This window comes from Mixophyes fleayi, chromosome 9 (assembly GCF_038048845.1).
Source record: "Mixophyes fleayi isolate aMixFle1 chromosome 9, aMixFle1.hap1, whole genome shotgun sequence".
Taxonomy (NCBI): domain Eukaryota; kingdom Metazoa; phylum Chordata; class Amphibia; order Anura; family Limnodynastidae; genus Mixophyes; species Mixophyes fleayi.
Window position 1 is genome coordinate 109397412 of NC_134410.1, and position 13905 is coordinate 109411316.

The window sequence follows — 13905 nt, forward strand, 5'->3', positions numbered from 1 at the left end:
ACAAATAACATAATTTTAATAATGATAAGTGAAAGCAACAGGTATAAAATTATTATCATTCTTGATTAAAGTGCAATGTTTGTAAATGTCCATTGTTGTTTATCCTAAATGACAGCAAGTCAGAAAGGAATCTGTTCTCTTTTCACTTCAGAAAAGATCATTTTCAGTGTATAGACCGTTTTCATTGCAAATCTTATTTATTGCACACGTCTATTAAGTGTTGCACAGACATAGACAACAGAGGAACACACATACACCTATATATTAGAATATAAGGGACACAGGTCTGCACGATGATGGGGTGAGCAGGACATCAGCAGACGTCCCCCTCCCCAATAACCACTGTTCTCCTCCTCTCCTCAGTGTGAGCTCATTTCCTCCTCCATAGGGAGGGCGGCCCTTTATAAGGCCGGCCCAGTGGTGTGAGCTAGTAACACTGCACAGGTCGGGTGTGAGAACAGCATCACTGCCCTCAGCATGGACACCTACCAGAAGCCCGAGGACAAAGATCTGCAGGCCCTCAGGGACCTGGCCAATCGGCTCAGAATCCACTCCATCAGGGCCACATGCGCCTCTAACTCGGGGTGAGTGTCGGGGGTCCCGGGGTCCTGCAGCCCCTGGTACAGTTATCCGGTGCCCCCCACGTGGTGCTCGTGTGAAGCCAAGTTCATTGTCAAGTGTCTGATCTCCCCATTGTTCTCTCTCCCCGGCCCCCCAGTCTTTATTGCATTCCAACCAGGTGCAGATTTAAAGCCCAGTTCTCCATGTGACCTGCCCTCATGTGTGATCTGCATCAACTACTCTCCTTACCCCCCATCCCAGCCGTAACCTCTGCACTATACCCAAAAAGCATTGTTTTATTATAAATTGCAGGTGTCTTTATGCTGATATCTTATTTTTTTTTTTTTTTTACCATCCTAAAAGTGTCAGTTCCCGTCAGTTTCTATTGATTCTGTCCTAAATATGCCGCCACGTGCCTGAAACAGGCAGGTGACGGGTTTATTACTGGGACCTGAGCAGTTTAGTAACTATGACCTTCTGTAGGCCTCAGTTGCTGGAACGTGACTGTCTGACAGGATGGCCTTGTTTATGTACTTATTTTTTCCTGCATGTCACATGTTGATGTCTCCTAATATTTGCTATAGAATATGTCATTATAAAACACATGCCTCTTCACAATGTCTCATTTCTGTCTGTTGGTGGTTGAGATTAGATGCAAAATTAAAAAATGCTTCTTGCATAGTCTCTTAAAGAGCAGGCAATCGAAATTTACTATTGCAGCTGCTAGATCACTGATCATCTATGCAGATGATGTTGCATAATCTTGCGCTTGCCCTAAAGTTTTACTGCTGTGGTCATACCCAAGATAAATTTACCATAGTCCTTTGTAACCCTCAATGGATAATTGTTTGCATCCACTGTTCTCTAAAATAATATTTGGGCATATAAGCAAAGCTATTCACTACCTGGACCAGTTTTCCATGAATTTTTTTTTTCAGCATCAGGTATAAACACTAGTTTATCCATACTCCATCCTTCTGGTTTCCTAATGTTTATATGTATTAAATATAATTGGTAGATGATTCAACTAGCAGGAGGACTTTAGCAGTAGGAGGATTTAACCTTGATGCCATTCCCACTGTCCATAGGGGCCTCTTGGTAAACTCCCAGGTCTGTGAGCTCTTTAAAGTCTGTTGACAAAGTGCATTGTACTCTTGGCAGCATGTAGTTAAATATTATCCACATGGCTGGCTAGGCTTGAGGGTGGGGAGTCTGGGTGCTTCATTTGTTGAAAAAGAAAGTAGGACTTGAGTTTAATGTGTTCTGGCAGAACAGTAATGACTTTTAAATATGATAGACTATGGGGCTGAAGATAAAGTTCTGCAATGGCATTCCTATCTCACAGCACACATTAAGCCCTGGGGAGATGTTACTGGCTGTAGTATAATTCTGCATAGCATTGGTATTACCCTGCTTTAAGACATGTCTTGCATTGAGGTACCAAGCCTTGCATGCAGTATGCAACTCCTTGTGTTCTGTCTGTGTTAATCGTGTACTGTGTTCTGGTCCTTGTGACAGGCATCCCACATCCTGCTGCAGTGCTGCTGATATTTTGTCTGTTCTCTTCTTCAACACCATGAAATATGATGCAGCTGACCCTGGCAACTTCAACAATGACAGATTTGTACTGTCAAAGGTGAGGATGATGGAGTGAGCTACTGTTTACTCCTTTATAATGCAATTGATGTCTGCTTGGTCATGGTTCTTCTAAATGAACATCTGACCTGTGTAGGTATAGTAAGGAGTTAACACTTGGCTCATGCCTACTAAGGTTGTGGTTTCTTGTATTAAACTAGAAGTGTCCTGTTGACCTGTTATGTAGTTCAACAGTTGGAAAACTGCCATATCTCTGAAAGCCAAGGAAGCCGTCGTCATCACCGTTTATTTATATAGCGCCACTAATTCCGCAGCGCTGTACAGAGAACTCACTCACATCAGTCCCTGCCCCATTGGCACTTAGTCTAAATTACCTAATATATACACACACAGACTAGGGTCAATTTGTTAGCAGCCAATTAACCTACCAGTATGTTTTTGGAGTGTGGGAGGAAACCCGTGCAAACACGGGGAGAACATACAAACTCCACACAGATAAGGCCATGGTTGGGAATTGAACTCATGACCCCAGTGCTGCAAGGCAGAAGTGCTAACCACTACACCAACGTGTGCTGAAATCAGTTTGCTTGTCCTTAGTGTTATCATAGATAAACAAATTTCGAGTATTTTTTTTTTTTTTTTTTTTAAAGTGGTACATGTCCCCCCACCTGCACTCCACAATTAAATTAATAGCGTACTTCCCACATTATATTAAGACCCCCCTCCTCTTCCAACTGCCCCCCCACACACAGCATTCATTTACTGGCCCCACCACACTTTGCATTCATTTACTCTGACATGGGACGGCACCTATCACGTGGTGCGCGTCCCATATCACAACAGAAGGGAGGATGGGCTTTCGGCAGCAGCCATGAGAAGGTGGCTGGTCCCAGAGAACGGGCCAGCCACCGAGTAAGTGAAGTTGGGGTTGGCCCAAAATAGTGTTTTTGGGTCCGGCCCGGGGGACATCTGCCCCCCGCCCCAGGCGCTATATAAATCTTGTAATTCTGATAGGAATCTCAGTGGGAGATGACCTGATGGTAAAAAATAAAGCTCTTGGGATAACCGTTGGATGTTATCTTGGCACGTTTTTTAGGAATAACAAATATCCATTGTTTCTGTGACCGATGCTGAGTATTGCAAGTCGGTGTTTAGATGTGACTGCTTTCCCCTCTCCTAGGGTCATGCTGCTCCCATCCTATATGCTGCCTGGGTGGAAGCTGGCTTTATAAAGGAATCTGACCTTCTCAACCTGAGGAAGATTGACTGTGACCTGGAGGGACATCCTACACCGGTAACATTGCTATCTTTATTACCAACTAGGGGCAAGTTTATCTGTATGCTGTTAAAGTACACGGTGCACAGCCACGTCTTGTACTGAATTTTCCTTCCTGAGAAGGCAGCCAATCTGTTCACTAGGAACCACTGACCTTTACATCCAGGCACTTAATTACTAGTATACTTGTCACGTGTATTTGTTCAGCTCACTAAATGGCAGCAGCTACAAGGTAGACTGCACTCTATACCTTGGATGTTTAATGTAGTGTAACACTTGTGCAACAATCTATTCATTGTCAGGGAACTTAAACAGTGTTTCTCTATTGGCAGAAACTACCCTTTGTTGATGTTGCAACTGGCTCGTTAGGACAAGGTCTGGGTGCATCCTGTGGCATGGCTTACACTGGGAAATACTTTGACAAAGCCAGGTAAGAACACTGTGGGCTTGTTTACACCTATCTACTGACAATGCACATATCTGCTGCTAACTAATGCCTGAAAAATGCATTAAAAATGAGATGAATGGTCTGTTATGGGGTCACTTACACCATTCTTAAATTTTAAATGCATTGGTAAAATATTATAACAGCTCAACTTTTCTTATGTGAGTTGTAGTTCATCAGTACATGGTGCATTTAATAGTTGTGGTAACAGTGCAGCACACATACTGAGATGTATTACTAAAAGTACACTTTCACTTTTTCCAGTGCATATGGTGTCTTGCATTCGTGTAATACTTCAATATGAATTTTGTTAGAATTAAAGAATAAAATGGCTACAAAATAATGGTTTTCTGCTGGTTTTGTAGTAATGTTCCATCCTTACTGGGCCCTTGATAACCAGCGACCTAAATAAGTGTATAAGTAGTAGGTTTGAGAAACGTTGTATTTAGATATATAGACACTGACTAATTCAATGGAGGCAGATAGTTTTCCACCCAGGCTCCTACAGGTTGTGCAATATGTATCAAAAGTATCAGGTCCTGTAGTGGTTTCATTTCATATTGGTTGCAATGCTTGGAGAGCTACCCAACTTCCATTCTGCTTTGAGACCTTAATATTAGCGCCTGTTGCTTCATGATATGGAATCTACCTGGTAATTTAGTCAGTGACTACAACTGGGGGTGCTGGGGCTGCAAGCAAGTGGGGTTCTGCATGTTGGCTCTGAGGTTGGTATACAGTATATAAAAACTATTTTGCACGGAGATTAAGCTATTTGTAGTCGAAGCCCAATAGTCTGTTTTATGCATGAAGTTCAACTCTAGAGCACAAGATTGGTGAATCCAATGGGACTATCTGCTATGTGACTGCGCTCTGCAATGTCATGTTTCTTTGCAGTTACCGTGTGTACTGTCTCTTGGGTGATGGAGAGTCCTCTGAAGGAGCAGTCTGGGAAGCAATGGCATTCGCATCTCACTACAAGCTGGACAACCTGGTCGCCATTTTCGACGTCAATCGTTTGGGACAGAGTGAGGCCGCTCCTCTTCAGCATCAGACGGAGATCTACAAGAAGAGATGTGAAGCCTTTGGGTAAATAACTCTTATGCCTGAATTCTCTGCATTTAAGCTGGGTACACACTACAGAAAATTCCTGCAGATGCGATTTCTGTAACAATTTTACTAATGACAAAGTCCTGATGAGCATACAGACTTATGTGTACACACCTGCATGATTTACCTTCAGATCTGTGCTGTTCATATGTCATAACCATCTGCTGAAAAGACCATGACTCTGCACACTCTATAGAGATCTGCCTACACTTCTGGCCATCAGTGCATACACTTCTACATTTGTCTGACATTGTTGAAAGTGATTTCTAGGAAGCTTATAAAATCAAGATACCATGTGCTTTGGTAAGATGAAACCTGATCATGGCAGTGTACACACTAGTGCAATATCTTAAACTGTTTATCATATGACTGACACAGTAATTGGAAGAAACCCGTATTGTGTACCCAGCATTAGTATAACTTCTCTTGTAGAAATGGCTGTAACACTTGTTGTATTCTGAGAATGACTGTACATACTCTGTATAAGGGATCAGTAAGCCTGAAATACATGTGATACAGCAGACTAAGATTTCCAAAGGACGGTGTGAGGAGGCCTTGGATTTTTTTTTTTTTTTTTTTTTTTTTATGCTTGATTGTCCTCTAAACAGTGTATACTCAATAATTTTGTGCACTGGCCTGTACCCTCATCTTGCCACATGATGGCACTGTTCATCATGACTGTAGACTCAACAATGACAGACTAAACATTTACTAACTACAGGATTTGAGGACCAACACAGGCCTTCCATTTTATTTTATTTTTCTTCAGCCTAAATGAAGTTTTAACCAGCAATGCTTATTTTTCCATAATTAATGCTTCCAAATGAACAGCATCAATACTCATGGGTTCCTAAACCTGTCTGCACATTAAACAAGGAGCAGAAACCCTTTTTGGTCCGCAAAATGTCAGTCCAAGCTGCCTGTGGTTCAAGCAGGCCTCCTCTGTCTTCAGTCATGGAGAGACATGAGTCTGCCCAATTCCTAGCTCAGTCCCTGGACCCATCAGCCTGCAGTGTTTCATATAGTGAAGATACATGCCCTTCCTAAATAGCTAGACTAGTGGGAAACCATGGACCCTAAGGGTTGTGCCTAAACTCCTGCTCTGCAAGATAACCCATTCAAAAAGTCACTGCCTGTTGCCCTTTTTTGTTGCCAGGACATGCAGGATGCCCATCCCGTCTGTGAGGACCACCAGTGCTTGCACCACTTTGTGTTCTAGGGAGCACCATTCCAATTTCAAATGCTCTGCAGATTTGAACATGTCCAAGGTTGCATGGCTACCTAGTATAGTATTTACATTTTTCCATTTAGACTTTAACAGCATGTTTGCTGTTTTAGTTAAATGCCAAATATTATATCATGTAGCTACTGAAAGTCCTACTGTCTCTAATTGATTGGGCTTCTCTAGATGGCATTATTGCCACTATGGTAGTTGCCAGCAGTAGATGTTTCTGAATCCAGGTGCAATCATGTTGGAAGTCCTAATGAATTATAAACAGCCTCTGCTTCCATTGACAACTGTTATTCCTGGAACTTGCCCTCTTTCAAATCTTATTTCTATAACTCTGTCCTGCAAAAATTAGGTGGGTATTTCCTGTTGGAAGATACACGAGGGACATAAGTGTGTGCCAAGCTTCCATTTAGTTCGGTTCCTAATGCAAACCAGTTTCTCCTGTGAGCCTACGTTAAGCTGGCTAACTGCAACAATGCATGTTTGCAGGTGGAACACCTATGTTGTAGATGGGCACAATGTGGAGGAGTTGTGCTGTGCACTCTGGCAGGCAGCCAGTGTGAAGGACAAGCCCACAGCAATCGTCGCCAAGACCTACAAAGGAAAAGGCATTTCAGGTAAGTGGCTCTGAATATATGTTCATGGGTAAACGAAATATTGCTGGGAATCACTGCAGTTATGCACATTCTTAACTGGTTTCCATTTAGGTGTTGAAAATCAGGATAACTGGCATGGGAAACCAATGCCTAAAGATAAGGTTGAATCCATCATTAATGAGATCCAGGATCGAATTCAGACCAACAAGAAGCTGAGCCCCACACCTCCCATAAGAGATGCCCCAGAGGTCAGCATTGCTGACATTAAGATGCCAACACCTCCAAGTTACAAACTTGGTGACAAAGTGAGTAATGCTAGAGTTCTATTTCTGTGGAGTCTGTGTTCTCCATGTCTGGGTTTCCTTTGGGTGCTCAGGTTTCTGGTGTGTATTTATGTGGTAGGGGCTATAGATTGTAAGCTCCTGGGGTGAGAACTGATGTAATTAAATATTCTTTAAAGTGCTGTGTATTATGCATATACTATATAAAATAATGGTTAATGCTTCTCAAAATATCCCTTTGTGTATGGTAGAAAACCAGATGGATGGTATTACAACAAACCCATAAGGTCCATGATTTCAGTGCAGCTATTACATGTGTTCCTAAAGTATGCATACGCTAAAACGGACTTGTCTCTTCTAGATCGCAACACGAAAAGCTTATGGCTTGGCTCTCGCCAAGCTAGGCAGTGCAAACAGCAGGGTGGTGGCCCTTGATGGGGACACCAAGAACTCCACTTTCTCAGATATCTTCAAGAATGAGCATCCTGAGCGTTTCATCGAGTGCTTCATTGCTGAACAGAACATGGTAAGGATAGTCTCGTTTCATCTGTGCACACTTTGGTGCCCAGCAGACCATGCTTTCTATAGCTGTTCAAGTTCATATAGGGCAAAAATGGTAGTGGTGGTATGAGGATAAGCTTGGAGGGATGGGAAGTTTTGGGTTGAAATGAGGAGCATGGGTAGATAAAGGGGATTGCACTAGGTCCACAGTTGAATGAGCAATCTCAAACAGCTGTGAGTAGGGTGAAAGGACATGCAAAGATAATCTGTGGGTGGGAGGTCTTCTGCTTATGTGGTCTGGTTAGTGTGGTGGGTGCAGACTAGCGAGGTAAGGGAAGGGGAAATAGGATGTTGGACATGGAGTTTGGAGAGACAAGTGTAAGAGTAGGAGACTGAAGGTAAATTACATAGGTGTATTGGCTAGGAATGATGAGTGGAGAAGAACAATTGATCTAAGTTGTACAGGTCAATGGAGGAGGCTGATGCTACTTTACTGCCCCCTGGCTGTGGTTAGAAGAACTGAGCTTAGTGGGTGGCTAAACAGATATGGAAACAGCCATGATGGTTGAGATTCACGCCAGCAGCCAAGCTGAGATTGAAACGGCAATAAGATTTGAGCTCTAGCTTCAGCAGCTGAATCATTCTTCGTACAGAGTGGCAGAACATTTAAAGCTAGAATTGGCAGTGTCCTATAGGTGTGAGGTCCACTTGGCATGTAACAGTCCTTGTGTGCATCACTGCATATAAAATATGGGGATGACACTACAGAAACTGTAAACATTAAATCCCTCCTGCTGGAGAGGGGGTACCTTTATGGGACCAGACATGGTAGCAGGTAGCACAAAGCATGTATAGCTAGTGATGAGAACAGGCCTGTCTCTCTAGTTCTGTTGTCTCCATATTAAACAGTTTATACCCTGTTCTGTTTCTTTACAGGTGAGCGTTGCAATGGGCTGTGCAACCCGTAACCGCACTGTGGCTTTTGCTAGCACATTTGCAGCCTTCCTATCTAGGGCTTACGATCATATTCGCATGGGAGCTATTTCTCAATCAAACGTTAACCTATGTGGATCCCACTGTGGGGTATCTATTGGTGAGTTGTTCTACCTTATTAAATTACATAATCGGACCCCAAAACAGATCCAGTCACCCCCTCCCTCCCCTTCTCTCCATGTCATTGTAGGTCAGTGCTGTTTATTAATTAAATTCCTGAATTTCCAAATATGCAAGTTGCACGTTTACATTGCATGCTTTGTTATATGGAGTATGAAGACTTAAATCTAAAACTTCATTTATCACTACTTCCCTCAATGAAGTTCTAGACTTGCAACTGTAGACCTCCAATTCCATGGAACAATCCACGTTATATTTTTGTGCTTTCTCCTATGTAAGAGCTGATTAAACACAATTCTACAATACTGATTGACCTGACACGTTGATCCTGTTACGATGACTATTACCATGCTGAGGGCAAAAAAGAATATTTCTGTGCTAATACATTCACTTGTGGATCCAGCTCAACTATTGATCATAGATTCCTAAATGTGGCAGCAAATGCACAACTGCTGAGAGCTGTTCTGTCTCTTGTGTAATGTGCTATACGTCTCCTACCTCTACATGTTATCAACAGAGTTAATCTGCTACCTTGGTAATCTTGTTCATTTTGAAAATGGGTTTAAAGCAGGGCTCAGACAAATGGTACCTGACTATATATTATAAAGCATAACCTTGGGGTTTCAGGTGAGGATGGACCCTCTCAGATGGCTCTAGAAGATATTGCCATGTTCCGTGCTGTTCCGTCCTGTACAGTCTTCTACCCCAGTGATGGAGTCTCCACAGAACATGCAGTTAGTCTAGCCGCCAACACTCCGGTGAGTCTGCAGTAATGTGCGATTGTGGCTTGGGCTATGTAGAACATACAACTTCCATTGTGTGACTCTTGTACTTAAATCCTAGGGCATATGCTTCATCCGGACCAGCCGGCCTGATACTGAGATCATCTACTCCCCTGAAGAAAAGTTTGTTGTTGGTCAAGCAAAGGTATAATCCAGTTTTAACATGTTCCTCATGTACAGTACATGGTTGAATCGTCGGACTCTAATTTTAATACATTCTGTTCACAGGTTGTACGTCAGAGTGATTCAGACAGGGTGACAGTGATTGGTGCTGGGGTGACGTTACATGAGGCTCTGGCAGCTGCAGATGAACTTTCAAAACAAGGTTAATTTTACTTTTTTTTTTTTTATTTATTTTTTTTAACTATTCTCTACAAGAGTGCACATGTGGTGGGGAAACATTAGCTCTAATAGTGTCTGTATCAAGACTGTAATATGTAACTGTTAAACATTTCATAAGCAGCAAAGATTCAAAGACAAATTATAAATTAATTCGTGGAATAGGGCTTGGTGAAGTATGAGGACAGCCTCAATGGACATACCATGTTTTTGTGAGAGGTGAGGGGGGGGGGGGGGTAGAGGGGGATAAAAATGTCTTCAGTCTAAAATTCTATTTGAAGCCATAGATGTATTCCTATTGGCTGTCTCTGACAAGTGTACACACAGGAGGCAGGCTTTTGGCTGGGGTCTCATGAATATTTTTCAGCCTGATCACTTCAGCGTTGGACTTCATTAATCACAATCAATATTTATATAGCGCCAGCAGATTCCATCGCACTTTACGTTTGGGAACAAATACAGTAATAAAACAATACTGGGTAATACATAGAGAGGTAAGAGGGCCCTGTCCATAAGCTTGCAATCTATGGGACAATGAGTTTGATACATAAGGGTAAGTGGTACATTTTTGCACATTGGTCCAGCTAGAATGCAGAGGTAGAAAGTATCTGTGATCAGTCACACAGCAATGCTGGTCAGAGGGTTGTTGGCTGTGTAGAGGGTGGTGATGGGGTAACCTAGGGGGATTAAGAAGGTGATTGAGAGCTTGCCTGAAGAGGTGGGTTTTTAGAGAAGGTTTGAAGACTAGAGGAAAGTCTTATTGTGCGGAGGAGGGAATTCCACAAAGTGGGTGCAGCCGAAAAAAAAAAGTCCTGTAACCAGGAATGAGAGGAAGTGATACGTTTGGAAGATATAATGGGTCAGCCCTTACAAACTGCTGCTTTATCTGTGTAGGAGATGGTTACACTTTTTATAATTTCCAACTCTGTTTCTTGCACTTAAATGTGGACTATTGAAGTGATCAGTGTATGTATTACAGGTCTTGTCCTTTCTGGGATCCATCGTTAGCAGTTTCTTGATCAATGATTAGTGTCCATTTTCTCCCTTCTAAAGGGAAATGGGCCCACGCTGATCCCTATACTGTTACTCATGCTGATCCCGTAATGTGCTTAGTTTAATTACTGATTTCATTGCGGTCATGGCTCACAATTCTGTTCTCCTCTGCAGGCATCAATATCCGTGTGATTGATCCATTTACCATTAAACCTCTGGATGCAGCGACTGTTATATCCAGTGGCAGAGCTACCGGTGGACATATCATTACTGTAGAGGATCACTACAGAGAAGGTAAAACTCCTTTGTTAGCTGCCAAGATCCCACATAACAGTGCTGTAAGTCACCACTAGATGGAACTTGGAGACTGTTGGGCTACTAAACAATCACTGCCAGAAAAGAGCTTGTGTCTGCACAGATGTGAGCAAGTAACGCTTAGGGGCGTATTGTTGGCAGAAGCACCTAAAAATCCCGCGGTCCGCGCACGATTACCGTTATTGCGATAATCATGCGCAGAAAAACAGTTAATATGGTAATTTACTCCCTGAGCCGTGAGCTGAAATCCAGCTAGATTTTACCGTATTAACTGTACTAGTTTTAACGCCGTGGAACTTTTGAACAATTGAATATGCCCCTTATGTTTATGCCATTCTGACTTCTCCCCATGTAATTATGTTTATGCATTTAAACTCCTGTAGAAAGGGTGCATTCTGGTGTTACTGCTTGTGTATTAGGAGTAATACACCCTTACTGCAATCAATGGACGTTGGTCACCTTGATTTTATGACCTGTATAAAATCATTCTGCTTGCCATTCTCATGGTGGCATTAGCCCTACAGCTCACTGGAATGAGTGGTTGGATATTTATTTGCTTATTCATGACTCCTTTTTTGAAAGTCTGAAAGCAAAATATTTAATCATAATTTATTTGATCAAAACCAAACGGTAGAAAAGAAACCTACACCCTGTTGCAATTTGGATATTTAGACTTCTAACTTTACACTAGGTAGCATATTGCATATGTACTGAACCTAATCCTGTAACTTTCATCAAACTTTTTTCGAGAGTTAGATTCACTTGTCAAAAGGACCTTTGGGGCAGTCAAACGATTACAACATAATTTGAGTAAAGCTAAATATTGCAATGCAGATGTCTACCAATTGACAATGTCCTACCTATAAAGACTTGAACCGATCTCCTGGATATGTACACCCCAGCTACAGGAACTGTGCCTTTGTGGTTTGTTGGGGTAGGGCTTGTTTTTCTTGCTTTGTGCCCAGTTGCCTCCTTACTGTTTTTATAAGATGATACTATCACAACTGCCCCCTGTATCTTTCCTCCTGTATGTCTCCATACTGGAGACAGAGGACAGTGAGATTGCACTGACCTCCTCTCTTGCCTCTGGAGCAGACATGATACCATCCTTGTCTGCTCGCCTGTCTACCTACTGACTTTCTGATTCATGCAGCACAGCAAGGTATTGGTGCACGGCTTTCTCCCACAGGGTACTGCTATGATCACCTGTAGGTATTGAGGGGATGTATTTCTGCAGTGGGGTCATCAGGAACCTTGTGACTATGCCAAACTCTGTAATTAAGCCTGACCATAGCTGAGCTATGGTAAGACTTTAGTCCAACAGTGAGACTTCATACAGGTCCTAAATCCATTTAATTGCTGCCGCTTCATTCATTAAAGATGGAGTTGTATTAAAGCCTGTAGATGCCACTGTTGTCTTGGATGTCTGTCTTGAGCTTTTCAAGCCTATAGATGGCGATGTTGTCTTAGATTTTTGACTTGGCATTTGCTGTTCTCTACAGTATGTCGTGTAGAGATTTTAATTTATTAAATACATTTGTAATTTCCTCCCTCTGAGCTTTATCACCTAATTTGTAACAGAAGTTTCCATCATGCCCTAGTCTGATTATTTTTTTTGACCGGTAGTACATGGCAATCTAAAACCCCCTATTTTCTTTCCTCCAGGAGGTATCGGAGAAGCAGTTTCTGCCGCTGTTGCTGGAGAACCTGGGTTTATAGTTCAGAGCCTCGCTGTCAGAGGTGTACCACGTAGCGGGAAACCGACAGAGCTGTTGGAAATGTTTGGCATCTCCGCTAAAAATATTGTGGAAGCCGTGAAATCTACATTCGCAAACTAATCTGACCAATAGCAGCCGGCAAGCAGAGCAGTTCACTCACAAAGCACTGTCATACAACTGTTAATGCTACCGTTGGGCTTAGAAGGTCTTACTGTTAACATGTGGCTGTGTTAGCCATGTGCTGACCCTTACCTCTTGTCATGTGACACTAGCTGGCTTCTAGGGGTCTGTTCCATAATTCCATGTTTGTCTTCATTTCCTGTTTCAACCTTTTCAGCACTTAACAATAAAAATGAGACTGACTAATTGATTGGTTTGTTTTTTTAACTGGTTATACTTGGTATGAAGCTGGACCTTGCTTTTTCCCAGCATGCTGTTGGGGAGGTGCACTGTTATCCTTTCTGTGTTGATGGAACCAATGGATGACTACTAGTCACATGGTGCATGTCAATCATGTGACCATGCTGTGATCACTGCTGCTTGCAAATGATACTAGACAAATTAACTATAGATTATATCCAGCCATTTTGTAAAGAAAATATTTGGTGATAAATGTCACCATGACTTCTGGAATTTGGATAAGTTTGTCATGATTTGGTATATAAATGTATTAAAGGGCTTAACTAACCATTAGGCAGCATATAGGTTCATGTCAAACTGGAGGCTTCTGTGTAATAGGGAGAAGTACCATTGTTAAGGTGAGGTCTAATAGGGATTTGGGACTATTTTTATTTTCTTCCAGTCCCCTATGCAGTGCAGACCAGTCTCACCAGACATGAGGTTTTTACAAATGACAAAATACCAGTGCACTCAGATGTGTACAGCAGCCAAAGGGGAGGAGATCCCTAATACTCCAGAAAAGTAATACAAAATATATAGAAACCTCCCTGCTGCTAATTAGTGTAGCCCACCTATAGATGCAATAACCAAATATCATTGCACTTATCAGAACAGTAGATACTCCTGAAGTCCCAAAAATAAGTTCCAAAAA

At 42.2% G+C, this 13905-nt stretch overlaps 1 protein-coding gene across 1 annotated transcript; it reads left to right on the forward strand.

Moving 5' to 3' along the window:
- The first annotated feature begins 393 nt into the window (after window positions 1-393).
- TKTL1 (transketolase like 1) lies at window positions 394-13220 on the forward strand. The gene is made up of 14 exons (XM_075184858.1): window positions 394-584; window positions 2080-2197; window positions 3338-3451; window positions 3766-3863; window positions 4773-4964; window positions 6706-6833; window positions 6924-7117; window positions 7455-7619; window positions 8531-8687; window positions 9335-9465; window positions 9551-9634; window positions 9718-9814; window positions 10996-11115; window positions 12802-13220. Exons 1-14 carry the CDS (start codon window positions 478-480, stop codon window positions 12972-12974), a joined length of 1878 nt encoding a protein of 625 aa, XP_075040959.1. The 5' UTR covers window positions 394-477; the 3' UTR covers window positions 12975-13220.
- The last annotated feature ends 685 nt before the right edge of the window (window positions 13221-13905 follow it).

Coding starts and splice junctions, on each gene's coding strand:
- TKTL1 (XM_075184858.1), top strand. CDS start 478: ATGGACACCTACCAGAAGCCCGAGGACAAAGATCTGCAGGCCCTCAGG. Junction 8,688..9,334: donor CCACTGTGGGGTATCTATTG/GTGAGTTGTTCT, acceptor TTGGGGTTTCAG/GTGAGGATGGACCCTCTCAG. Junction 9,635..9,717: donor TTGTTGTTGGTCAAGCAAAG/GTATAATCCAGT, acceptor TTCTGTTCACAG/GTTGTACGTCAGAGTGATTC.